The sequence below is a fragment of the Canis lupus genome, chromosome 12 (genome assembly GCF_011100685.1).
Source record: "Canis lupus familiaris isolate Mischka breed German Shepherd chromosome 12, alternate assembly UU_Cfam_GSD_1.0, whole genome shotgun sequence".
In the NCBI taxonomy this organism is placed as follows: Eukaryota; Metazoa; Chordata; class Mammalia; order Carnivora; family Canidae; genus Canis; species Canis lupus.
The window spans coordinates 49085022-49111051 of NC_049233.1; the positions used below are offsets into that span (position 1 = coordinate 49085022).

Below are 26030 nucleotides of genomic sequence, written 5' to 3' on the forward strand. Positions count from 1 at the left end.
GGTCGTAAGATCGAGCACCACATCAGGCTCCAAACTGGACTCAGTGCTGTGGGCACAGGGTCCACCTGGGATTCTCTCTCTGCCCCTTCCCCCACTCATGCTTGTGCTCTCTCAATAAATAAATAAATGAACTTTTTAAAAACCCTTATTTTTAAAACACAAAAAAGTGGGACAGTGGAAAAAAAGACTGGCTAGTACTAGGCAACAACAGCTAACACTTGGCTCTTAGGCTGCATAATAGGAATAGGGAAGTTGTGTGTGTGTACACACATCCCCATGGGGAAGAAGCCTGGGGTCCTGATATGCTTGCTATAGCCACCATCATGTTTGGTGAAACAGCAAAGCCTGGGAGCTTGGCTGTTTTTAAACCACCACATTCAGGGCATCTTTTCACACATAGCCTGCGCCCAAGTTCAGCAGAAGAGGGACAGAGACCTGTGTGTTTTTCCTGGTCTGTTTCTGGGAAGCCAACCGAGCGATGAAGTTGGATTCATGGCCTTCTGCCTGATTTGCGTCTGCAGCTCCACTTCCGTGTTCCTATGAAATCCAAGCGATGAGAGAATGAAAGTGGAAGATGCCGTATGAGCACCTGGCTACTGTGCTGTTTTATGTGCAGCTTCTCTACTATTTTCCTCTCAGAGTCAAACAATACACCTGCCTCCCTGGTCCAGAACTCACCTATGACTAAGGCGTAGCCTGTGGGCAAAAATAAGAGCATCTAAATCCAGATAGGTCACCCTCTTGAGGGACTTCACTGTGTAAGGCTGATTAGTTCCTTGTTTCCAGAATGGTAATGGCTTACTCTGAAGGCAGGAAAGACCTCTACAAGAATCCAGGCTCTGACATTTACCAGCTGTGCACCCTTGAAATGGTCATTTCACTTTACTGTGGCTTATTTAGATCAAATATAAAATGGAGAGAGTAGTAATGATAATCAGCAGTCTTAGAGGACTATTAAGAAGACTTGAAGTAATAAAAATCCTTAGCACCTACCTAAATGGGTGCTCAATAAATGGGGGGTGGGAAGTACAAGAAGTATAAGTAAGTGTTATTACTGGTGAGAAAACTGGGTTCAAAGAGCTTGAACAAGATGTCCAGAGTCACCACTGTAAGTAGCAGGTCCTCTCTTTCCATAGCATATAAGTGGCCTGAACTGTGGTCCATATAGAGAACAATCACTCTAGCTAAAGGAACAAAGAAGTGCTTTGCTTTTTTAAAAAGAAAACCTTAAGAGCGGTGCTTAAGTGGCTCAGTCATTTAAGCATCAACTCCTGATTTTGGCTGAGGTCATGATCTCAGGGTTGTGAGATCAAGCTCCAGGTTGGGTTCTGTGCTGGGTATGGAGCCTGCTTAGGATTTTGTCTCCCTTTCCCTCTGCCTCCCCCCCTCCACTGATGTACTCACTCTTTCTTAAAAACAAACACAAAACCTTTAGAGCCCAGTGAACAGCAAGGAAAAGGGAAATACTATTAAAAGGCAGATTACTGCCTCTTGAAGTCTAAAGTCTAAATTCAACCTTCCTTTACTTGGAAGCTTTCTAAAAATTAACACCAACTGGAGTATCCCATGATGGGATCCCATGATCCCAGCCTAATAGCTTTTTCTCATTAAGCACAATACTTATGTACAGCACGTAGCAAATATTCTAGGGTTTGTTCTGAGAGGCATATAAAAGTGCATATCTGAATCATTTTCTTAAAGAATGGAAGATCATCTTTTAGATGTTAAGAGAACATCACATATACACCAACTACTTCTAAATAGATGGTGGTTTCACCCAGGGGAAAGAGACCCTCTAGAGGCAGCTGGCACAGGCAGTGAGGGCCTATTACCTCCTTCCCCTGCTCCTTCTCAGGCGCAGTCCCAGCCAGCTCCACAGCTTGTGCACTCTGCACACTCTCCAACCCAGTCTGTCCGCAAGAGTCATGCTCTTTCCTCTCCGTGGCCTCTGGCACCTGCTCCTCTGTGTCAGAATTCTCTCCGCCTTCTTCTTCCTGTTTTTGCAGGGTAAGCAAACACCACATTAAAATGCTCTGAAGGAAGAGCATGAGGCAATGGGCTGAGGGGTGGATCCTGCAACAATAAGATACCCCACTCCTCCCATGGGGAGTCTGCAGGGTTATTAGCCAGAAAGGGTCTTTTTTTTTTTTTTTTTTTTTTTTTTTTTTTTTTTTTCAGAAAGGGTCTTAAACAGAAACTTAAAGCTGCTCAGCAGCGCCACCTGGTGATAGAGAAGTATCCTAAAAGATTCTGATCGGAATATAGTAACCTCTCTGCTATTATTTTTAACTTGATACAAGCCAGACAGTACACAATACCTGGGGCTGGAGACCTTGGTCAACAGGAACGCCATTCTCTGCACTTCCCTTACTGGCTTCCTCGTCCTTGTCTTCCAGAGAATGATGCTCATCCTCTGAGTCTTCTTCAGGATGTTCAGCAGTATCTTTGTCTTGGCCGTTAGTTCCCGTGTCCATCTCTTCCTCCTCCTCGCCCTTTTCCTCTTCACTGGGGCCTTCCTCAGGCTCATGTTGGCCTTGCCCTTCACTGTGGTCAGCCTCGATCTCTTCCTTTATTTCCTCAGCTTCATGACCTGCTTCTTCAGTATCCATTGGTTTTTCTTTAATTTCCAAAGGATTTTCTTCTGGATACAACAAAAGTAAGAAACACAGAATTTAACACAACTTAACATGGGATTGAGTTACAAAAACTTTTTGTTATTACTCTTGAACCAGGAATTGGCACACTATGGCCCAAGGGCCAAATAGGGCCCACGTGTCTCTGTAAATAAAGTTTTATTGGAATACAGCCACATCTATTTGCTTACTTATGTGTTTAGCCTGCCTACTCTGTGTTGCCTATGGCTGCTTTCACACTACTATAAAAGCAGAATGGAGGTTTTGCAACCCCTGTCGCAGCTTATGGCCTATAAAGTATGATACATTTATTATCTGACCCTTACAGAAAAAGTTTGCCCACCTCTGCTCTAAAACATTGTATGTTACATACAATTGTCTGGACGGTGCATTTCTTTTTTTTTTTTTTTTTTTTTTTAAGATTTTATTTATTTATTCATGAGAGACACACACACACAGAGAGGCAGAGACACAGGCAGAAGGAGAAGCAGGCTCCATGCAGGGAGCCCGATGTGGGACTCAATCCTGGGTCTCCAGGATCAGGCCTCAGGCTGAAGGCAACTCTAAACCACTGAGCCACCCAGGCTGCCCTAGATGGTGCATTTCATTAAAATATTCTAAGTAATCTACCAAAAAAATCCTAAAAGCCAGCACAATAGGAATATTTTGGACCAAAGATGGGCAGTGATGTTTTACCCTTGACAATAACTGGTAGACAGCCTTTTTTATCATACACAGAAAATACAACATACATTCAATGGAAACATTCCTATTTGGAAAAGTTTTGTTTATTAAAAGCATGTTCCTATACTTTGGACACTTCAGAAATCACAGCTAAATAATTCTTTAAAATAATTGCTTCTTAGTTTATATACACAATTGTCTACAGTAAGCTTGGGTGTTTTTCTAGAACAAATAGCTATTACACTCTCGTTGGATTTTAGTTTTCTTAATTTTATGCTTGCTTACTTCTTGAATTTAAGGTTGATGTCAGAATCCAAAATTATATGGTAGCGAAATGGTGTCAGAAGTAGCAACTTATACAGTGCTAAATAAGTCAGCTAGAATTTTTTTAAGTAGGCTCCACACCTTGCATAGAGCCCAACGTGGGGTTGAATTTAAGACCCTGATATCAGTACCTGAGCTGAGATCAAGAGTCGGACACTTAACTGACTGAGCTGCTCATGTGCCCCAAAAATCAGAATTTAAATGTAACAAGCCTCACTTTGAGATGTTGGGAAATTTCCTTTCGGTTTCTTAATAAAACTATACAAAAATGGGGGATGGGTGGGTGGGGAGTAAGCTATAGAGAGATTCAGAGAGTGAAGACTTGTTCTTAGCATGAGGAAAGCCTGTATCAAATTTTCAATCAAATGATTCTGGTTAAATAACAGTTCACAAATTTATTTTTTTAATTACTAAATACTTCAAGCATGGAAAACACATTTTAAAATTAAAAACCTGGGCAGCCTGGGTGGCTCAGCGGTTTAGCGCCGCCTTCAGCCCAGGGCGTGATCCTGGAGACCTGGGATCAAGTCCCAGGTCAGGCTCCCTGCATGGAGTCTGCTTCTCCCTCTGCCTGTGTCTCTGCCTCTTTCTCTGTGTGTCTCTCATGAAAAATAAACAAAATCTTTTTTAAAAAAAATTTTAAAAAAAATTAAAAACCACCTAGATTTAATAGATGTGAACACTGTGCCGTATTTGTATCAAACTTCTGTCACTTGTTTTTAAGAAATAAATGGTTCTTGGTACAACTATATGGATTCTGGATGCCTTTGCCCTTCCTACTTCCTCAAAGGTCACCATAACCTGAAGCTGCTGTGTTTTACTCCTTTTTGTGTTTTCCTATATTTGATGCACCCATTAATATATAGTATTAAACTTTTACATAAATGTTACCTCTTATTTATTCTTTTATAACTTACTAATTTTGTCCAACATGGGGTTTTAAAAAGTTTAATAACTTTTCTATATATGTAACAGATTTGTTATGAAGCACAGTGAGGCTAGCTTCTATCTGTCTGATTACCCACCATGATTGGGGACTTTCTTTCTATTGTAGGGGCATTTTCCAAACAATACGGTATCAGATAGCTCTCCCTAGGGAACTCACTCAAACTGAACAGCAGATGACAGGCAGATTACTGTCAAGTGCCCTGTGACTTCTCTCGATTATTCAGCTTCATTCCCTGTAACAATGACTTCATATTTCAAATTAAACATGTAACAGATGCATAGCCACCAATAACTGAAACAATCATTTCCCTAAGAAAGCTGTACCTAAGGCTCCACTAGAGGCCTCATATACTCAGACTGCAGTGTTTACATCAATCCATGAGATGGGGCATCGAGATGGCTGTGAGGAAATGAAGCTTTGTGTGATGAAGGACCACACAGCTACTGCAGTGCTAAAACATAGGACAGGAGAGGACATTAATGACAAAAAACCTGCTAGTTTACTTTCACTGTACTCAGCTTAAGCTTTAGGTCTAACTCAGGTGAGAAACACTATAGAGAAAAAGCAAACAATTTTCTCAAAGAGGAATTGAGACAGGATTTATGACCTGCCCATGATATGGCATGAAGAAATTGGTTATTGTACATTTTTAGTGAATTCCAACTGGTCTCTTTAGGTTTTGAAAGACATACCTCCTTCTTCATGGTCTGTGTCCTCACCACCGTTCTTGTCTTCACTGTCTAGGTTCAAGTCGTCTGGAAGGTCCAAGGCCTCAGGTTCTGGCAGCTTCTCCTGATTGCCATGGTAAGGGTCCACCTCATTTTCATCATATTCCCTCTTTGGACAATGGAGAGAACAGTTAAAAATAAATTACAAACTTTTTTAAAAGTAGTATTTGCATATAATTAGCTTTAAGCAGCTATGCTAACAGAATACAAAGTCTCTTCTCTAAAATTTCCCCCATACTTCAGAATTTTACAAATGCTTCTAGAAATTTCAAATTTCAAACTTCACTTTCTATGCACGTTCTCCACTGATAAGAGGTACTGTGTTGCTTAATTTCAAGAAAGAAACTAAGGTTTACGAGGAGATACATAGAAAAGAATCACAGAATTTAGCTTTCAAACTCCAGCATGAGCCCAAACAGCATGAAGACTACCTCATTAGTAACCAATAGTTAGATATTTTATGAGGTGTTGAGAGACTTTGTTACACGTTTTATGAGGCAATGGGAAAACAACTGATGAACAGGATGAAAATATCTTAAGACTTCCCCAGAAGCTCTGCGGTACAACAGCCCTGGCCTTGAATCAGGGGTAGATCCATTTCATAACCTCATCACCTCATCTATTTGTTCATTAATTTTGTCCTGGCCTTGTCCATCATCAGCAACTTCTGCTTCTTCCTTTTCTTCCTTAACTTGGTTTTTATCTTTGTTTGATTTCCCAGCATCTGAGTTGTCATCTTTGGCAACAAGTCCACAATCTTCCTAAATGTCAGAGGAAGAAAAGGCACAAAATCATTACTCTCAATCTAAGAAACTGCTTTCATGTAGGTTGATTTTATCTAAATTAGTTCTTAGGCATGTACAATTTCTGCCTGTTGGGCCAATCCCATGGAAATATCCAGATGACAAGGTGTCATTTACAACCTAGAAAGAATAGTCTGGCTTTAGCCCAGATGGCAGCAGTAATAGCAGAGGTGTGAACAGTGGGATGGGCCACACTGTGCTGCTACAGAGTCCCATCCAGCCCGACTTTTCCCAAGCAGGGAGGCGGAGAAGTTCAGTGGCCAACAGCCGAATCAGAACACTTGCACTGAGTCTTAACTTCGCTCTTCCATAATACATGGCCCAGGTTAGGCCATTCTTCTGGCTCGGAATACAATCAAGAAGAGGCAAAAAAGAAGAACAAGAGGGATGAAAGAAAGAAGAAGAAAAACAATGAGAAGAGCAGTAAATAACAGAAAATGGTAACTGGTGGGAACAATATCTCCTCTCAACCTGGGGACCATAGGATAGGGGGAATCTTTTAATTACCTCATCCATTCCTGGTCCTGTTTCTTCAGTTTTACTGTCTTCTTCCTCCTCCTCTTCTTCCTCATCATCATCACCCCAAAGCCTCTCATCTAGTTTATCAGCTTCCTCACCATTCAGATCGCCCATCTGTTTATCCAGGTCTCCACCATCACTATCTGATTTCCCATCATCCTCTTCTGAAAGGGAAGACACTGAGCTTAGTAAGGTAAATCCCCAAACTGGTCCATGTGTGCAGAACAGGGATGGGTACACTACCTGGCAAGTGCCCCACCTGAGATTTATTGCTTGCATTTATAGGACTTTATACAGGCAGATGCCTTCAGACCTACTGAAGTAGTTCTACTGTATTTTGCAAACTATTTGAAGGAAAAAAGAAGTCCGTAATATGTGATATTAACAAACAGAAGGTGGTAGAATAGCTGTCAGTGCGTCTGTCAGTGCGTCTACTTCTGGTGCTAGGGGGAATATTCATTATGAGACTCAGCAACTTCACTGGGTTTTGGTTTCTTATCTGTGAAATGAAAGATTTAAACTATATGATTTCCAAGGTTCCTCCCCATTTCTAACACATTATATATACACTTCTATTTCATCCAACATCTAAAATCGTGTGTCTAATTCAATCGAATTTTCTTACCATTGTTTTTGCTCAAGGTCTACTGTGATAAAGGTTATATTCTTTAAAGAAAAATTTTTTTTAATGTATTTATTCACAAGAGACATAGAGAGAGGCAGCGACATAGGTAGAGAGAGAAGCTCCCTGTTGGGAGCCTGATGCAGGACTCGATCCCAGGACCCCTGGATCACAACAGAGCCAAAGGCAGACGCTCAACCATTGAGCCACCCGGGTGCCCCTAAAGGTTATATTCTTATGTTTCTTAGGCAAGTGTATACTTTTCTACTCTAAGGTCAACTCTCATTTCTGCAATATCTTCACTTAAAATAAGACATGATATCTCAAATTACGCTATGGTCAGAAATTTAGGGCAATTGCTGAATTAAGGTACAAACCTGTGACAAATGATAACGTGCTATTAAGAAATCACATTCTCAAATAATTTATAATGATAGGGGAATGTTCATATGTTAAATGAAAAAAGCAAACTGACTATAAAGGACCCTGGGTGGCTCATACGGTTAAACATCTAACTCCTGGTTTCTGGCTCAGGTCATGATCTTAGGGTTGTGGGATCAAGGCTCACATCAGGCTCCACGCTGGACATGGAGCCTGCTTAAGATGCTCTCTCCCTCTCTCTTTGCCCATTCCCTCAGCTCTCTCTCTCCCTATAAAAGGAAAAAGGAAAAAAGCAGACTACAGAACTACTTATGGTCTCTGTGTGTATACATATATACACACACAATAAATGGAAAGGAATAAAAATTTATTAAGTGGTTTGAGTGGTAAGTCTAAGGGCTACCTATTCACTCCTGCACTCTCATTCCAAATCATCTATAACAAATGCCTACTACTTTTTTTTTTTTTTAAGTTGTTTAAATAAACTATCCTGACCAATTTACTTTTGAGCTGAGAGTCAAGCTCTGTTAGGGATATTTCTTCTTGTTCTTTCAGGCTTCCCTGAAGGGGAAGTCACTATGTCTAGCACAGGAGGCAGCCAAAATACCAATGTCTTGAGTTTACAGAGATGAATCTCCAAAACTGACTATAGACTTCTGCCTCAGTGAAGACAGTGAAGAAACATACATATGCTAATGTTTTCATTTCCAGTTATGCAGAGTAATAAACTTGTTCTAAAAAATTATAATAGGCTCCTTATTGAGAACATGTAATTTCCTAGATAAACTATTTTTTAAAAACAAGAATGAAGTAACAACCACAAACCTTGTTCTTCAAGTTCGCCACCATGCATTTTCCCATCAAAGTCTTCTGACATCTCAATGGCATTATCCTCGCCCTTAATGTCTGATTTTGAGTTAGGATCCTCTTTATCCTTTTCTTGACCTTTCTGAAATGTATCTTCTGCCTATATAAAAAAAGCATTATAGAAAACATAAACACCGTCACTTTGCTATTGTTTATTCAGCTCTAAATAGAACATAAATATATAAGCCACCATTAATGATATAAAGTTATCTCTAGGGAGAGGAAAAATAAGAGAACCAATGGGGATATAACCACACACAATAATTTCTGGTTTGCTTTAGTAGGTCTGTAATTTCTAGTTTTATTGCATTGGGATTAGAGAATACAGAATTTTGTTGAAGTTTTCTTCTTGTGAATTGTTAAAAAAAAAAAAAAAACAATTCCAGACATATTTAAAAAGAATATGCATTCTTAAAAAAAAAACAAAACTCCTTAAGAATAAGAAGGATAAAAAATTCAATCTTATTATAATAATGTCCACATCTTTAATATTTTTATCACTTTGGTCTCAGAGTCTCAGATAGTAACTGAATGTAATTTTTGTTCACTTTTCTTTAAACTATATACATTCCCATATACTCTAGGTGTTATTTGTGGCAGAAGATTCATGATTGTTCTCTTATTATGGTTGAATTTTTTTTTCAAACCATGGTTGGATTTTAAAATGCTTTTTAAAAATACAAACACAATAAAATCCCATTAAAAGAACTGTAAGCAAAACAGAAAGAGTAAGTTTCCCATGGCACCACCATCCTGCAAAAATCTCAAAGAAATTAGTATCAGTGACATTCTGGTACATCTTTTTATCCATGAATACACCTAGGTGATCTGTATCAGTACACACCCCCCACATCTTTATAAACAAAAAGGGATCACTGCTTTACTAACTGCTTTGCAATCTGCTTTTCATTTCTTTTTAAAATTTTTTTTTATTTTTAAGTAATCTCTACATTCAACATGAGGCTCAAGCTCATGACCCCGAGATCAAGCGTTGCATGCTCTATTGACTGAGCCAGCCAGGAACCCGGTTTTTCTAATTTAAAAAATATCTTGTAGATAGATTTATATGTATCAAGATGGAAATCTATCTCATTCTGTCTAATTAGCTTAAAGCACTGTTCTGCATGGATGGTGTCATAATTTTTTTTTGATGGTGTATAATTTAAACAATTTCCTCCTGTTAAGTATTTGGATTTTTTTCCACAATTTTCACCATTATAATGTTATAGGGAACATTCTTGTACAAAAAAAACCTCCTTCATATACCTATTTATCTTTAATATTAACATTTCTCTCAGAAAACATGGAATTCCTAGGTCAAAGAATACATACAATTAAAATTTATGAAATATTGCCAAATTGTTCTGATAGCTTTTATCCCACTTCATGTTTTTTTGCACTTTTTGCACGGGATTGCACTTTTCTATTAAGTTTGTGATTTATTTTTTTGCTTTAATTTTTTTTCCATGAAAAAAGTAATGTTGAGGAAGAAGTTAAATTTGAGAAATACAGAAAAGCCAAATAAAAAAATGTATGTGTATTAAACAGAGCTCTACCATCAACACTAGCTTAACTCTTTTTGTTTTTCTTCCCAGTTTTCAAAGGATAAGTTTGAATTGATTTGCTTCTTTATTTTTAATAGCTACAACCATAGCTTAAATAAAAATGTGTGGCCTGCTTTAGATTTAGAATATAGAAGCTAAAAAAAAAAAAAATTCCATTATTTCTTCAAGTCACAGTTGGTAAATCTGTATGACTAATAATAGTATGCTTTAAAAAAAAAAAAAAAAAATCACTCCCAAATAAGACAGGCATTTAAAAAAAGCAACACAGGAATCTTAGCCCAAAACACCTATTTCAAAAACATTCTTGATTCCAACTAAAACAGGATATAAATTAAGATTTTTCAACAGGTCTTAAAGATATACAATAGAATCTGTTAATAATAAACACTGGTATTATTATTTAATGCACGTTACTTAAAATAGCCAAATTTTTTTAACCTTAAATGAGTCACTACCAAAATATTCTAGAATATCATCGGCAAAGATCTCTCCATTTAAAATAAAAAATTTTAGATTACTTCCTTGTCAAATTATAGCCATAACTAATGACTGAGCTACAAAGATCCCTTCTGTAGTTTTTTGGCTTTTTATTTATCTCCACTCTCTAAAGCTTTAGTATTCTTAGGGCTCCACAAACCAGAGTTTGAAAATCATTAACCTAGTAAAAAACATTCATGTATAAAACTTAATATTGAGAAGAAAATAAAAAGGGAGTGAGTTTCTGAAAACTGTATGTATATTTCGGGCATGTGATAACGTACCTGTTCTTCATTTTCTATCTGGTCACTCACATCTTTCATGCCCTCGCCTTCCCCAATTCCACCTCCCTCATAGTCATGGAATTCAGTTGCTCCTTCTCCTGCTGAATCTTCCATGAATTCTTTAGGCAGGCAAAATCCCTTAAAAACAAGAGTGAATAATTAGGTACAAAAGCAATAAAAGAAAAATAATTTTTGACCTTTTCTCTCAGTATTTTCAATCTGATGGAAATTCATACAGTAGACATGGCATTTCCTTCTTCCTTGGTGATAACAGTTATTATGCTGTTCAAAGCTGGACATTAGATTTAACATAAAAGGTTTTGACTTTGTAGAGGTCTTTCTGATATGTAGTAATCTTAACTGGCAAGACAAAAATCTGAATCAATTATACTAGGACAACATTTAGGAGCAAGTCACTCAGCAAGAGTAGAACCTCTCAAGTGTCTAAATCCCAGAGGGATATTTCATTCTTCTTTATTTACTTCTCAAATTTAGTACAGCCAGAGAGCAGCCTAGGTGGCTCAGCAGTTTAGCACCACCTTCAGCTCAGAGCGTGATCCTGGATAACTGGGATTGAGTCTCATGTCAGGCTCCCTGCATGGAGCCTGCTTCTTCCTCTGCCTGTGTCTCTGCCTCTCTCTCTCGAATAAATAAATAAAATCTTAACAAAAAAAAAAAAAAAAAAAAGAGAAAAGAAAAAGTAAGTCAGAGAAGAAAGAGAGGAGGGCAAGAAGACCTATAACCCTGGAGGACAGCAACTTGAAGCAGATGCTACAGTGGGAAATTTCATTTTTACTTCAAAAATTGAAGAAAATTTGGTGTGATGCTCAAGTAAAATGTTAATTTTAATATAAAAAAAAAAACATGCCTCCCCCTCAACTCTTGAGGTTAAACTGTCACTCTTAATGTATGTGCCACGTTTTCTGCCAAGAAATCTGGCATGCCATGGGTTCTAGAGTCAAGAACAAGGTCAAAGAAAAGACTCATGAAGTGTTAACAAAACAGTGTTTAGTGTTGGAAGATATTTTGGAAAGGAAAATCAACTACTAACATATGGGACAAAAATGAACAGAAAAACAAGTATAAGAAAAGAGTAGTTCTCAATCACAAATTTTATCAGACAAGCTATCAAGTTATTTGTCAATCTTAGGATGGAAAAGTACTAAGAAATCAGCTGCCAACTAACACAGAATCAAGAGCCCCAAACCAGTTGCCAATTGTCTCACCAAAAGCTTTCCATGGATTGTCATGGAAATTGTCATGGAATATTGTCATAATTATGACCTAGATCTTAGCACTGAGTCTAACCTACTTTGTTTCCCTCAGGACTATTCAGAAAGGATATGAATACAATTTGGATACATAAAAACTTAAAGGAAAGGCAAAATCACTTTTAGGACATGTATTCCTGGAATATTGATTGAAAAATATGTTTTGGTTAACTTAACTAATTTTCCCATTGGGCTACATTATTTTAAAATAGGTTTAGATATAGACAGAATACAACCATACAGGAGAAGACTCAGATGTCCTTCCGCAGGAGCATCACTACAGTAGCTACTTCTAGAACAGCCAAAGGACTCCCAACACTTTTGCTTATATCAGAACCCCCACACCCCACCCGAAGCACAGGCCAAATTCATTCTAGAACCTGTCAGACCAGAGCAACAGCACAAGTGGACTAACACAGCTAACTCAAATATCAGGGCACCCTCACTATACACTGTCCTGCCACTGTCTTTTGCATGCAGTCTATCTTCCAAAGAGTGATGGGGAAAAAAACAAAAACAAACAAACAAAAAAACCAGAGTGATGGGATGTGAGATTGGCTCAGTGCCCATTGGAGAGAGGGAGCAAATCGGACTAACTAATTTATTACTAAACAAATACAAATATTTATCCTCTAGATATGCTTGCTGCATGGGCTTGCCTCCCATTTTTAAACCCTTTCTAGTATTCCAGATACTCAGAACTAAGAACTCTTGACTATTTATAAGAAGGCTAGACCCAATCTTCAGTCTGTAAATTCCTATCTTTCTCAAGTGATTCTCACCTGTATTGTACCTGGATTTGGAGAAAATCTTAGAATACTAAGGAAATAAAAACAAAACAAAGTATATATTCAATTAAATGTAGTTCTCACAAAAATGGTAAGGAATGTAGGCAGATCTCACTTTACAAATGAGGAGACTGAGGCTCACGACAGCCCCTGGAGTCTAGGGAATTCATCAGTGGGGGACCTGCAGGTTCCAAGACCTTAATGGAAACAGGCTTAGCAAAAGGGTGCTGGATAAAGCCCTGAAAAATCCACAGGGAGAGCAAATCACCTATTTGTGAAGGTTCAAAAAAACCAGCTTGGGAACCCAAGCACTAATGGGTATGGAGTATCATGGACAGTCCTTACCTCCTGGGCCAACTCTGTAAAGACCTGGGCAAGCACAGAGAGCAGCTTTGCAGTGCTACGGTGAGTTGCCAGAGACACAGTCAGGAAGAAGAGGACAAGATCTGAGTATCTGGAGAGCATGGGCACCAGACGCACCAACACGCAGCAGGACTGGCTGAAGAACTGTGGGCAAAAGATCACAAGGCCTGTTCACACTAGTAACCAGTACCAGGTTTTCTCTGGGGTAATAATAATGTTCTATAACTAGACAGCAACAATAATTGCACAACACTGAACCTACTAAATGCCACTAATGGTAAGTTTTATGTATATTTTCTCTTATACACACACACCCCTGTGCTCACTGATATTTCCTCCTTGTTCACACAAACCCTCACGAAAGTACATTTTAAATTCTGTCACTTAAGTTTCACTTAGTTAACCAGGTTTTTCGTTTTTGCTTTTAAATAAGACGTTTACATACAAATTCTATTTGGAATCAAAGTTAGCTCTGGAAGCAATACTAGAGACTTATGATATCCTACAAAATAAATTGCTTCTCTGGACTATTATGGACACAGCAACTTCCCCCTCTGCTGGTTTGTTGTGAAGGGAAAGGTATTTGCAGGGTGTGGCCATTCAGCCTTAGAGGACAGCAGCAGCATCCACATTAAGATCAAATACCCAGGAGTATGTGGTTGAGTATGAAAGAATCCCAAGAAAATAGAGAACTCTGGATTGCTGGCATTTTTTGCGTCTGTGCATCTTACAACTATAACCCTTAGCTAGCAAGCCCTAAGGATTACAAAGTTTGTCAGTGATGTTTACATGCATAAAGAAATCAAACTTAGCAGGTTTTTTTTTGGGTTTTTTTTGGCCACAAAGGCCTGCTTTGGGACCAACCACATGGAGCAAAGTGAGACCCACTCTGCCTTTGCTCAGCCCACTCTAGATAGCAAGAAGTCTATATTACCGTGTGCTTTGATGCTGTGCCATCCTCGCCATATGATTTCAGCCTCTCCAACAGCTCAGAGACAGCGGAAATTATTTTCTGAACATGCAGAGCGCTCACATCGGCCCGTAAGTCATCCTCTAAGAGTTTTGTTAGATGTCCTGATTGCAATCTCTCAAAGCCTGCTGCCTCTTTCATTCACAGAAAAGGAAGACATGATGAATAATGCAAAATACTCTTTTCATCTCCATTCATCCAGTCATCATTCCTAACATCTGTCCTTAAATATTTAGCCACAAAAATAAATTTAAAAATTAAATAATATATAAAAATCGTTTTTGCCTGATTTCAGACATACCATCCTCTTCTTGTGGTCTTGTTTGGTCAGCGTTCTCCTCTGTCTTTTTACAGTTTCTTTCTGCTAAATTCTGGATGGCACAAAGGATGGCCCTGATGGCAGTTTCCACTTGCTCTGAAAAATCTTCCACAAACCCTTCCTCCAACATTTGGTTTCCTAGTAAGTAACATGGTGCAAAACAAAAAAACCCCAATCATTTGCTTCAATGTCTCTGGAAATAATTAACAATTCTCACTTGTTACTTTTTACGAATGGCTACCTATCAAGTACCTACTATGGGTGAGCCACCGTGTCAAACTGCTGAAACAAAGGTGAATGAGACTTATTCCTTATCTAGATAAAACCTACAAGAGTTTACCATCTTTTATTGAACGCTTTCCTGGAAGAATGCCAAAAATATGAAGATAGTTATGATGGTGCATATAAACACCAACTTAGTTATCAGCCCTCAACTTTCCAGTGTAAGAGAGAATGGTTTGTAACAGCGAGTGAGCCTCTGCCACCTCCCTACATATGTGCTACAAAGTGACATCATCAATTCAGAGGCAAGGTACTCAAAGAAAAGAGGCAGCAATAGTTAAAAGCTGTGAGTTCCAACCATACCCGTCTGTCTTAGAAACCTGGATAGATATGTCTGGAACAAAACATAATGTGTTTTTAGGATAGGCTGGACTTAAATCTGTAAGACATCACTCCTACCCTGGGCTTTGACTCCCTTGTTGAAGGACAGTCCTTACCGCCTTGGCTGCCTAAAGCAAGTAGATGTGTCTTCCAGGTAGTAAAGTCATCTGTGGCTTTATTGATTTCTCCTCTTAAATATTCCAGGCTCTCAACTAATGCCATTTGTTGATCTGTTTGCTCAACCTCCATCCCTGGAATAATGAACAAGGACTCTAGGCCTTGCAAATGAACTGACATCTGGGATAGGCAACTCAGCCCAGAAGAGCAAACTTCAAAATCTTTCCTGCAACAAGAGAAATGCCACAACGTTGAGAAGAAGGGGCTACCGTACACACACACACACACACACACACACACACAACCTCCCTCCAACCACTAAAATCTAAGCAGGGGAAAATTCACTCCATTTCAAGATTAATAGTGAGATATATACCACAAAGCACCATGAAAGTCCACAGAAAAACAGAGAATTAAAGCAAAATCCCTTTCATCACTTGCTCTCATTACTAAACCTTGATCAAGTACCTGAGCATAGAGGGGGACAGTAATAGGCACACTCACCAAGAATGAAAGAGAGTCTCACAGGACAGCTGCCTGATTTTGTCCACATCAGCTTTTACTGTTTTAATAGTTTTCAGCATCTCTGTTAATCTTGCAGTTGACTGTTGCCAAACTTGGTCTTGTTTACGCATCAAGCAACCAGAGGGCAACTGATTTCGAGGTACTGGGGATGGATAACTCAGTTCTGATGGGACGAGGTCCTGTACTGCTCTGGAAAGCCGTCCCTCGGTGAGGTCTGGTCCTTCTGGGTAGGCAGCAGAAGGCCGACCCTGTGCTTGGGCATCACCTCGGCCTGGAGTTGGCCCTGCACTGGGGCAGCACTGGAGGAGCCAGGAGAGCTGCTCCAGCAGGATCTGGCTCTGCATGGCTAGGTGCTGCAGCCTTTCTGTCCACTGCTGCACACCATCCTGAGGAGGGAAGGCCACTGGGTACACCAATGGGCCAGTCAGCCTGCTATGAATCTCCTGCACACAGCCAAGGAGGTTCCTGTGCCGAGAAACCAACAGGGAAAACACATGGCACCTTAAACTGTGTCACCATGTGGTTTTAAACAGGAAATTCATTTATTTCTAAACAAAGTATGGGCTTCTTCACATAATCAAGAAGACAGGATCCCCCACAGATAAGAAGTCTGTTAAATGCCTTTTAATACACTTAATTAAACACATCCTTCTGAAGACTGAAAGGAGGCTCTTCAGTCTTTCACAAGTATCAAAACTCACTGCTTATCATCTATTCCCTTACAGCTTATCACACCCAACATAGTCACACCACTGCAGTGATTTCTTTTTTTTTTTTTTTTTAAAGATTTTATTTATTTATTCATGAGAGACATAGAGAGAGAGGCAGAGACATAGGCAGAGGGAGAAGCAGGCTCCATGCAGGGAGCCCGATGTGGGACTTGATCCCCAGACCCTGGAATCACGTCCTAGGCCCAAGGCAAATGCTCAACCACTAAGCCATCCAGGCGTCCCTCACTGCAGTGATTTCAACCATTATTTAAGAAAAAGAAAATCCAGTAATTGTAGTATACTTTGTTAGATAAACCCTTATGAGTAAAGAAGAAAATAGCTGTAGCCAAAGTGTGTATATAGTCTGGAAATACTACCTTTCAGCCAACAATCCACTCAACAAATGGATGACAGCCTTCCTAACTGTCCTCATCTTTTAAATATCTATTTCCAATGAGAAGCATCTGTGTATGGCTCAGTAAATTGCAACTCTGTGATCCAAAAAGCCTAATGAATGGAAACAATCACAAATCTGATCTGTGTTCAGAGACAGATAATCCAATACCATAAACACAATCCTGTCACACAGCCAGATAGAGTGTCAACCACAAACCCCCTCAATCCAGACCTGGGTGTACTTCAGCCCGGAACTCCTCCTCCAGGGCCCATTCTCCCAAGAGGTGGTACCAGAACCACAGAGCAGAAGCATTATCAACAAGAGCAAGGGACAGAGCCAAAAGAAACCCTACCTACATCTCTGAGCCTCAAATTTCATTTCACGTGAGAGCTGACTCGCACAATTCTTCCTAATTCATGCCACAAATCCTACTAACTAGTTAGCAAATACCTGAGGAGGATCCACTGCTCAGTCAGCGTAGTCAGGGAGCGCCGCTGTCGAATAAGCATCTTCATCAAATGTGCCGAGAACCCTTTGCACCGCTCAACGTTGCTCATGCCCAACTCCTGACAGGGGGAAAAGGAAGCATGCCAAGGGTGCCGCTGGCAAACACCACCACCTATGCAGGTGTCATTAGAGAGCCGGTTCATCTAATCCTCTCTGGGGAAAGTGCCCCTTGTGTAGATAAGCTTTGGATATAGACTGCAGTCTAGAAGCAACGTATTCATCTTTTTGAGCAGTGCTTTTCAAATTATCTGTCCAGATGTTGCATGAACAGGAACTAGACTTAACATCAAAATTAGTAGTCTTTTCTCAATTCACAAAGAGAAAAAAATACCTGAAGATGGCGTTCTCACTTGAAGCTTTTTTGACTTAACTTCTCTTATGCATTGGGTCTTGCTGGCAAATGTAAGTAACAGAATTTATGATAAAATGCTCCATGATTAAACCCAAATTGGCCAAATCTGATTTATATTAAGTGTAATGATGTTCTACAAAAAACTCAGTCACTTTCGGTAATGTACTCTGATCACTTAACAAGACTTGAGAATGCTACCCTAGGGGCACAACAGGAGCTTTCTTTGGGTTTCTGCAAAATCTCTGGGGTTCTGTCACCTACCTTGACAGGAGCTGCTAAGGCTGCATTAAGTCTGGCATGCCGTGCAAGAGAGCGAAAGAAGTATTTCTGGCATCCATCCCATGAAGATGAGATTTCTGTAAGGAGTCTAGAAAAGAAATCAACATGATTTACTTAAATAAAACCACTATTTCCCAGCGCAGATCCTGAAGACTCAGAGATTGAGATTTTTAACCACAATTCAAAGTCAAGTGTGTGAATAAATTTATTTCTGTGCGGTCTCATTCAGTCAGGTACTTGTCAGCCCTTTATGTGAAAAATGTGTTATATACTCAGCACTGGAGGGATAGTAGGGAAATAAATTATGATGACAATATAATTTCCTTAATGAAAACTTTGTAACTATCTTAGGAGTGGAAGCTAAGGGTCATAAATTCTGATGCCTACAGGGGCCAAGCAGATAATATAAATGATTAAGGACAGCCAAGCACAAAATGATACATGCCAATGACAACTGACTTCAATGTGGAATATGCAAAAGGTATTGTTGAAGACCACAATGATCTGAAGAGCATATGTCCTGTCAAAAGGAGGGAGCTACAGTTTTAACTTTTGACTACATGGGAAAGTGAACCCACTTGCCCAAATCTTCCTGAAAAACTGAAATCCAGAATATCTATGTAAAATTTCTACTTTTGAGGTGACTGCCTGGTTCAAGTAGAAGAACATGTAACTCTTGATCTCAAGGTTATGAATTTGAGCCCCTCGTTGGGTGTAGAGATTGCTTAAAAAGACTTAAAAAATAATTTCTATTTTTTATAATGTTGTGTTGAATTAAAATTTAAAGCATTGAGAAGACCACTGGCAAACAAAATACAAATATATGCATACCCAGGTGAGCAAATCATCATTTACAACCACCTCTGCCATAGTTATGAACACAGTTCTGTCTCAAAAGGTTCTCAAATTCAAGAATATATTAGAAATTATAAAGAATCTATGTACAGGGAACAGCTACAAATGTGGCCATTCTCTCATGGATTTTCACCTGTGAATTGAAATCAAGTGAAGAGACCTTAGGAAAATCAAAGGACCAAAAATATAATGGGAGAGGTGAATACAAGGAGGAAAGGAAAAGATACTTTTAAAAAAGTGTGTGTGTGTGTGGGGGAGGTACTAGCTGGCTCCATCAATAGAGCATACAACTCTTGATCTCAGGTCAAGAGTTCAAACCCCATATTGGGTGTTAGAGGGAGGCAGGGAGGGAAGGAGGGAGAAAGGAAGAAAAGGAAAAGAAAAAGGAAAAGGAAAAGGAAAAGGAAAAGGAAAAGGAAAAGGAAAAGGAAAAAGATGAACTCTTATTGAACGAATGCTTACCACAAGCCAGATCCTAAGCCAGGCACTTTTCTAAATGTTATCTGTACACCAACACTAGGAGAGAGATATTCTATACCCATTTTGGCAAATAAGGACATGGAGGCTTAAATAACTTGCTCCGTTTATAATTTAAAAAACAAACCTAGAATCAGCTTCCTGAGTGCTGACTATAGACAACGCGCTCCGGATATCTAATGGGTGAAGATAAAGCATCTCTTGAGGGTTTTTTGAACGGGCCCAGGCAAGACCTTTGCGATATGACAAACCTGGGAAATAAATATCATGTGTTTAAGAAACTCAGAAGAGAATGAATGTGCCATGCCTCATCCCCATCCCACCATCATTGCTACTCAAAATAAAGTCCTTGGAACAGCACAACCCAGTAGCTTCTTAAAAAAAAAAAACAGGCTCTCAGACCCTGCCCTGCACCTGAAACAGAACTACTACACTTAACGAGATTCCTCAAGTCATTTGTACATGCACTAAAGTTTGAGAAATGTTGCTCTCTAAGCTATGTTGAAAGGGTGGGTGCCATACAACATATGGTGATGAAAATAAAGCATGGTTTTTGAGAAACTTCATTACAAAACTGTGAAAATATTTGGAAATCACAAATGGTTCATCAGAGGAGAATTTCATATGTATGACTGTACTCTCAGAATGGCATTTCAAAATCTTGCCTACATACCTTCTGTTTCCCACCATCAATCGTCTCTAGAAATTTCCCCTAAATCACTCACGTTGTTTCCCCCGCTAATAGCTGACCATCATTCTCCATCAGGTTTCAAGCAATAATCTTACCAGTTTTTGCAAGGTGTTGAAAGAGGTCTGCTAAAGCTCGCTGCTTCCGCAGAAGAATGTGCTTGGCTTCTGATCGTTGCTTCTCCTTCTCTGCAGAGGGCTCCACCTTTAAGCTCTGCAGTTCACCTACAGAGGAAATCACTTCACCTGAGGAGATAATGAGGCAATACTGAAATCACAAGGGCTTAGTCATGTGTTAAAACCAATACTCAAGATTCAGTACATTATGGAAAATAAGAACCAGGTGACGTTCATATTTAAGGCTCTGACAACTAGCATAGTCCCTAGCACTTTGTAAATTCTAAACTAAAGGAATCAAGATGCATGGAAATAGAAAATAAAAAATCATGGATTTTATCTCAACAAACAACTCAAATAAAAGTAGTTTTTTTTTTTTAATCTAGGGATTTATATTTGGTCGGGCAGAAAGCACTTGTTTAGCACTATGTGCAGCAATTTACACTAAGAATTTAAGTCATCTGAGATAAATTTCCCATAAATATGATACATACTGAGGTCCTATCCTATACCTAGTTCCTGGTAGATGTTCCTTTATACTGTACAACTCCAGAAGCACCAATTTCTAGCTGCTTGGAGAGGCTGAGAGGTCTCATCACTTTCTAAATTCCATTTACTTAAAGAATGGACTAGGAGGAGGCAGCCCGGGTGGCTCAGCAGTTTAGCGCCACCTTCTGCCCAGGGCGTGATCCTGGAGACCCAGGATCGAGTCCCATGTCAGGCTCCCTGCATGGGGCCTGCTTCTCCCTCTGCCTGTGTGTGTGTGTGTGTGTGTGTCATGAATAAACAGATAAAAAATCTTAAAAAAAAAAAAAAAAAAGAATGGAACTAAGAGACAGAACATGAACCCTGGCCAGACTGACTCCAAAAGCCCAAGTTTTATCTCCAGCACCACACTGCCTTGCTGAATACTCACAGATACCTGTAACATGAGGCTGTTGCCTGCCTGCCACAGGCAGTGTTCTGGGTGAGCGTGACCCCCAAAATTCATGTTACCGTATCCTAACCCTAGTGCTTCAAAATGTGACTGTATTTGGAGACAAAGCCTTTAAAGAGGTAATTAAGGTAAGAGGAGGCCACATGGATGGGCTCTAGTCCAACCTGACTAATGTCCTTAACAGAAAAGTAGAACATAAGAAACTATGTGAAGACAAAGAAGGAAAACAGACATCTACCAGCCAAGAAGAGAGGCCTCAGAAGAAACCAAACCTGCTAGTAGTTTGTTTTTGTAAGTTTAACCTCAAAACTGAGTGAAAATTAATTTCTCTTAAATCACCTTTGTTAAGGTAGCCCTAACAAACTTAACACGGGCCATCTAGCCTTCCAGTAGTCAGCAAATGTACTGCATACAGACACTGCAAGAGTGTTAGAGAATTCTTTATGTCACAGAGTGGGGGCCCTTTCCAGAAGATCCACATGGAACCTTCTGTTGATCCTGGTCATCAGGCTTAGGTAGGGAAGGTTATCTTGAGAATGGAGATTATTAGGCTATTCTTCTAACAGGTTTTAAAGATAAAGAGCTCCCTGAGATCAGACTGTAGCCTCACTAAAGGACCTGACACTACTGACACTACACTCACTAGGGATGAAAGGGGAGAAGGATAATGGTGAAAGGTTGCCAAGACCTCAATCTATTAAGTTCTGAAATCTGTTCCTCAGTCATTGCTGTTATACTACAAAGCAAATCTTGACTCTCAACTTCCCTATGTGAGGACAACCAGGGAGATGAAATTGCTCCATTTCTCCACAGTGGAGAAAACAAGAAGACTGTGGATGAATCTTCTTTCATTTAAGAGAGACAACAGTTTGAGAGGTAGGGATAGCTTACAGACTCTGGGAAATCCATCTCTCCAACCAAAGAGAGCTGATATAGACAAGGCTATTGTAGAAAATGGCATAACATAGCGTTAGTTTACATGAGAGGAAGACAAGATGAAAATTATGGCTCCTGCATCTGGGATCTGTTAGTTTTTAGCCCACTTGTTTATTCAATTAACTACTCAACACTATTCAAGAGATCAAAAAAGGGCATACATAACAAATTCCCACCCTCTTTGGGGACTGGGGAAAACAGAGAGCAAACCCCACCCTCTGCCCTGGCTGCTGGTACCCACCAGTGAAGTGATCGAGGCTCTCCACTAGGTGAGGCAGACGGCTTTCCTTCAGGAATGTCAGGCACATCTTCCTCATTCGTTTCATGAGCTTTGGCAGGCGACGCAGCAGCTCTCCCTCTGAAGGAAAAGGAGCACCCTGACACTGTTCTGGAATCACAGCCTGTGAGACAAAGCACAAGATAGTCTCACTGCCAAGAACAACAGTAATAGCACTAACTTGCACATGTGCTAAATTTAAATGCTACACCCCTCCAAACACACCTGGCTCAGCAAATATTAAACTCTCTCCTCCCCATCTCTGAAGTCTCACAAAAAGCAGCATCACCAAAATGAAAAAGGCATGTGTCTTGGATATTCAGAAACCCCTCTTGCTGCTCTCCATGAGATCACTGTAGAAGGAGCTCTTGTACCCCAAGCCAATGCTACCTGTGCTAGCCATAAGAAGGCTCCAGTCCTCATCTCTGAATGTAGTAACACTGCTATCTTTATGGTACTGTGCTGCAGTGCATTTCTCAGCCACACAAATCCTACTTCTAACCATCTCTCCCTATCCTCCACTTCCTGACAGTTCAATTATCATGAACCCAGACATCCAATAAGGGGGAAAGCTTTCACCCACAAGGGCCTATTTTCTTTGTTTTTTTGTTTTTGTTTTTCCTTTAGAATCCCTGAAACTCCTATGTTGTCATCAATAGCAAATCGAAATTTTTGGTCATCAGGACAGAAATCAGTGAGTTGATGAATATAATCAAAAGAAAATAAACTTGGCACCCATATCATTTGTAGAGCCATATCATGGCTATATGCTCAATTTCTATTATGCTTTCTGTACTGCGAAAATACCAAAAATAGCTTGAGGACCTTCATTTCTTACTCTATGGACCCAAGATGGGAAATACAGTAAGAAAGCAAAAGCTATTACTCTCTTGAGGTGTGCTCCTTGATCCCAGAGCTCTTTACATCTAAGGATATGATGTGAGAACATACATCCTATAACAGATCTGCTCACCCAAGCTCTCCAGGACTATTATATTTTCTGGAATTTTGCAAGCCAACTCTTAACTGCCGGTGCTTGAAACTGGCCACAATAAGAATTTATATTATGGTCATCAGCAACCACTAAAATCAACAGAGCACTGCATACAGTCACTCCCTGTGCGGCAGCTTCAGTGGCGTACTCCTCAACTGATGCTTCAAGTCTTCTGTCACAGGTAGATGAAATCTTCACAGGTGAGCACAATACTTACTTCTCATAGTTGACCATTAAACTTTCAGCACCAGGATCAATGCTTTCTGCATTACCATGCAGCAGTGTCAGGCAGACATACAAATGCTATACTTGTCCAAAGAACAAGATTTCAAATGCATTCCCTTGCCTAGTTCTAGGAACACCCCCTACAGAGAAAGCACACATCTCCCCTGACTGGGCAGGAATAAGCAAACACTGTCTTATGAGATATACCTGTGCAGCTGCCGGCCGGGCCAACAGGGTCTCCCTCAGTGCCTTGTTCAGACTCTGAATGGAGGATGCCTCACTAGTGGCTGTTGGCTGTGACAAAAAGTCAGGCTGCTCCTCCTTGTGACTCTCCACCAAGGATGACCGGCAGGGTTCACTCAGGACAGCTTCAAATTTCTTCATGAACTTAAAGAGGGTCCTGGCCCCAGGTAATGACAGATGAGGAGGGAAAAATGGGTGGAAAGTGAGGAAATGTACAAGTGGCAAAACGCATACTTACATAACTTAATAACCTGTACCTACTGTATACATGAACTCCTTAGATATTCATAATCATCCTGTTTGTTTTTAAGGAAAAGTAAGGCAGGTATTGTCATCTCCCTTTTCTAGAAGAAAAACCTAAAGTCAGGAATGGTGGGATCACTTCACTCACGCTAAAACAGCTAGTAGGTGACAAAAGACTCAACCCTTCTACAGTGCTTAGCCTGCTTTGTCTCAAGGCACACCAATTCCTTTTGCACACAGATTCTGCTTTGGGTGTTACGGTGCTGTTGAAAAGCCACACCAAAACAATCTAGTGCTTATAATAAGTTCAAGGCAACACTACGTCAGGCCACATTAACAATGTAGTCTTGCTATCTAGCATACAAAAGTTCTGAGCTTTGGTTCCCCCCCCTTTTTTTTTAATAGGCTCCACACCCAGCATGGAGCCCAACGCAGGGCTTGAGCTCATGACCCTGAAATCAAGACCTGAGCTGAGATCAGGAGTTGGACATTTAACTGGGCCACCAAAGCACCCCGTCACCCTCCAATTTTTAAAAAATGAATTACCTGTGTGTCTTTTCCACAGATTGTTTAATGGACCAGAAGCTGACATCATTCCACTTGGATATTTTAACAAATTCCTGAAAGATAAATGAAGATCAAGGAATGGGTTATCAAGCTGGTGTTATTCTGTTCCTTTCTAAATCATCTGTTTGCCAAAGACCAGAGCCCACTCCATCCCAAATACCAGACTATGTACCAGTAAACAAGTCCAAAAAAGGAACCACATATTTGTCACAAAGCAATGAAAAGAGTGCTGCCACAATCAACAGGTCACCTGATATGTATTGTTTGTGCCACGGTTGGTTCGATAACCACAGAGTTCTCAAAAGACAGGGTCCTCCTTTCCCCAAGGCATCCTGATAGCACTCAACACTAAGAGCCAAGAGCAGGGGAGGGAGCACTAAAAGAAGTATGTGGCAATCCTCTTGAGGAGCCTTTGACAGGGGCCACTCCACTAACCTCTCAAACCCCTGGACAGGTCAGTAACTGAGCCAACGCCACAAAATGTAAATCTTGCCATCCTACTTGGCAGTTGCAATGCTCTCCTCCACTCCCGAGAGCCCCCCGGCCTCACAGTTAAATAGATAAAAGAACAGAACCAAAAAGAATTTACTGATTTTCTTCTCCCAAGAATGATCATGACAATTGCTAATCTTACTTTAAGTTCTTTTTCAAGGGGAGAACGAAGTTCCACAATTTTGGCTTGGACCCGGTCAAAGAATTGCTTGTAATAATGGTACAGATTCCACAGAACACTGCAAAGTGAATCTGGAAGAAATGAAGCGGAAACAAAAACACCACACTTGCTGCATATGCTACTTGCCACACCTGTGGGCTCCAACTTTCAGTGATGCTCCTTCCTTATTACTTTTAAGGCCATGAGATTATAGCACAACATTCCACAGGTAGATTATTTAATAGCTCATTGGGGAGCCTGAGTCTAGCTGTTCCCAGAGAAGCAGGCAGACTGTCAACACCAGCCCATTTTTAAATTTCAGCTTGTACTGAATTTTTTGCACTTTTGTTCTTTTTTTTTTTTTTGCACTTTTGTTCTTAAAGATGGTGTACTCAGATGTTCCACTGAACACAATTTCAAACCCTTTCTTGGAATCTCAACATAAAGTAAGCAGAAACTGAGCCCATCTTAAAAGATGGTTCACCCTGGCTGCTCATTCACATACAACCTATAGTCGTGGTTTTGTTTCATCCAAATAGGTGTGGTCAGGGACAGTAATTAACAGTGTTTTATGTGCAGTTACTTGACATGTAGCAGAGCTCTCACTAGATCAAAGAATCTAATTATGCCCTCGATCAAGCAAAAGCTTAGCAGGACATCTACACTGTCTAGACAGAAAGATCTGTAGCCTCAACACACTGGTTCCCAAGATCAGGATTTGGCAATTAATCTCTGGCAGAGTCCACTAGTCAGGGCTTCATCTATAACCAGTTTGTACTTTAA

General features: G+C 40.0%; 1 protein-coding gene across 3 annotated transcripts in view; it reads right to left on the reverse strand.

Moving 5' to 3' along the window:
• The window catches only part of MDN1 (midasin AAA ATPase 1), a 166430-nt gene that overhangs the window by 13106 nt on the left and 127294 nt on the right, over positions 1–26030 (reverse strand). For 2 of the 3 annotated variants that reach the window (XM_038554729.1, XM_038554730.1), the window contains exons 71-91: positions 25230–25339; positions 24575–24648; positions 23750–23942; positions 22288–22447; positions 20156–20302; positions 19497–19620; positions 18020–18125; positions 17350–17465; positions 15772–16257; positions 15267–15493; positions 14530–14685; positions 14193–14362; positions 13241–13402; positions 10837–10974; positions 8469–8610; positions 6629–6804; positions 5933–6079; positions 5283–5427; positions 2319–2641; positions 1833–1994; positions 436–537 (exon numbers count right to left, since the gene is read on the reverse strand). In XM_038554729.1, the coding sequence (XP_038410657.1) occupies positions 436–537; positions 1833–1994; positions 2319–2641; positions 5283–5427; positions 5933–6079; positions 6629–6804; positions 8469–8610; positions 10837–10974; positions 13241–13402; positions 14193–14362; positions 14530–14685; positions 15267–15493; positions 15772–16257; positions 17350–17465; positions 18020–18125; positions 19497–19620; positions 20156–20302; positions 22288–22447; positions 23750–23942; positions 24575–24648; positions 25230–25339 (3566 nt within the window). The remainder of the gene's footprint in view (positions 1–435; positions 538–1832; positions 1995–2318; positions 2642–5282; positions 5428–5932; positions 6080–6628; positions 6805–8468; positions 8611–10836; positions 10975–13240; positions 13403–14192; positions 14363–14529; positions 14686–15266; positions 15494–15771; positions 16258–17349; positions 17466–18019; positions 18126–19496; positions 19621–20155; positions 20303–22287; positions 22448–23749; positions 23943–24574; positions 24649–25229; positions 25340–26030) is intronic. The other variant, XM_038554731.1, reaches the window with a different exon arrangement.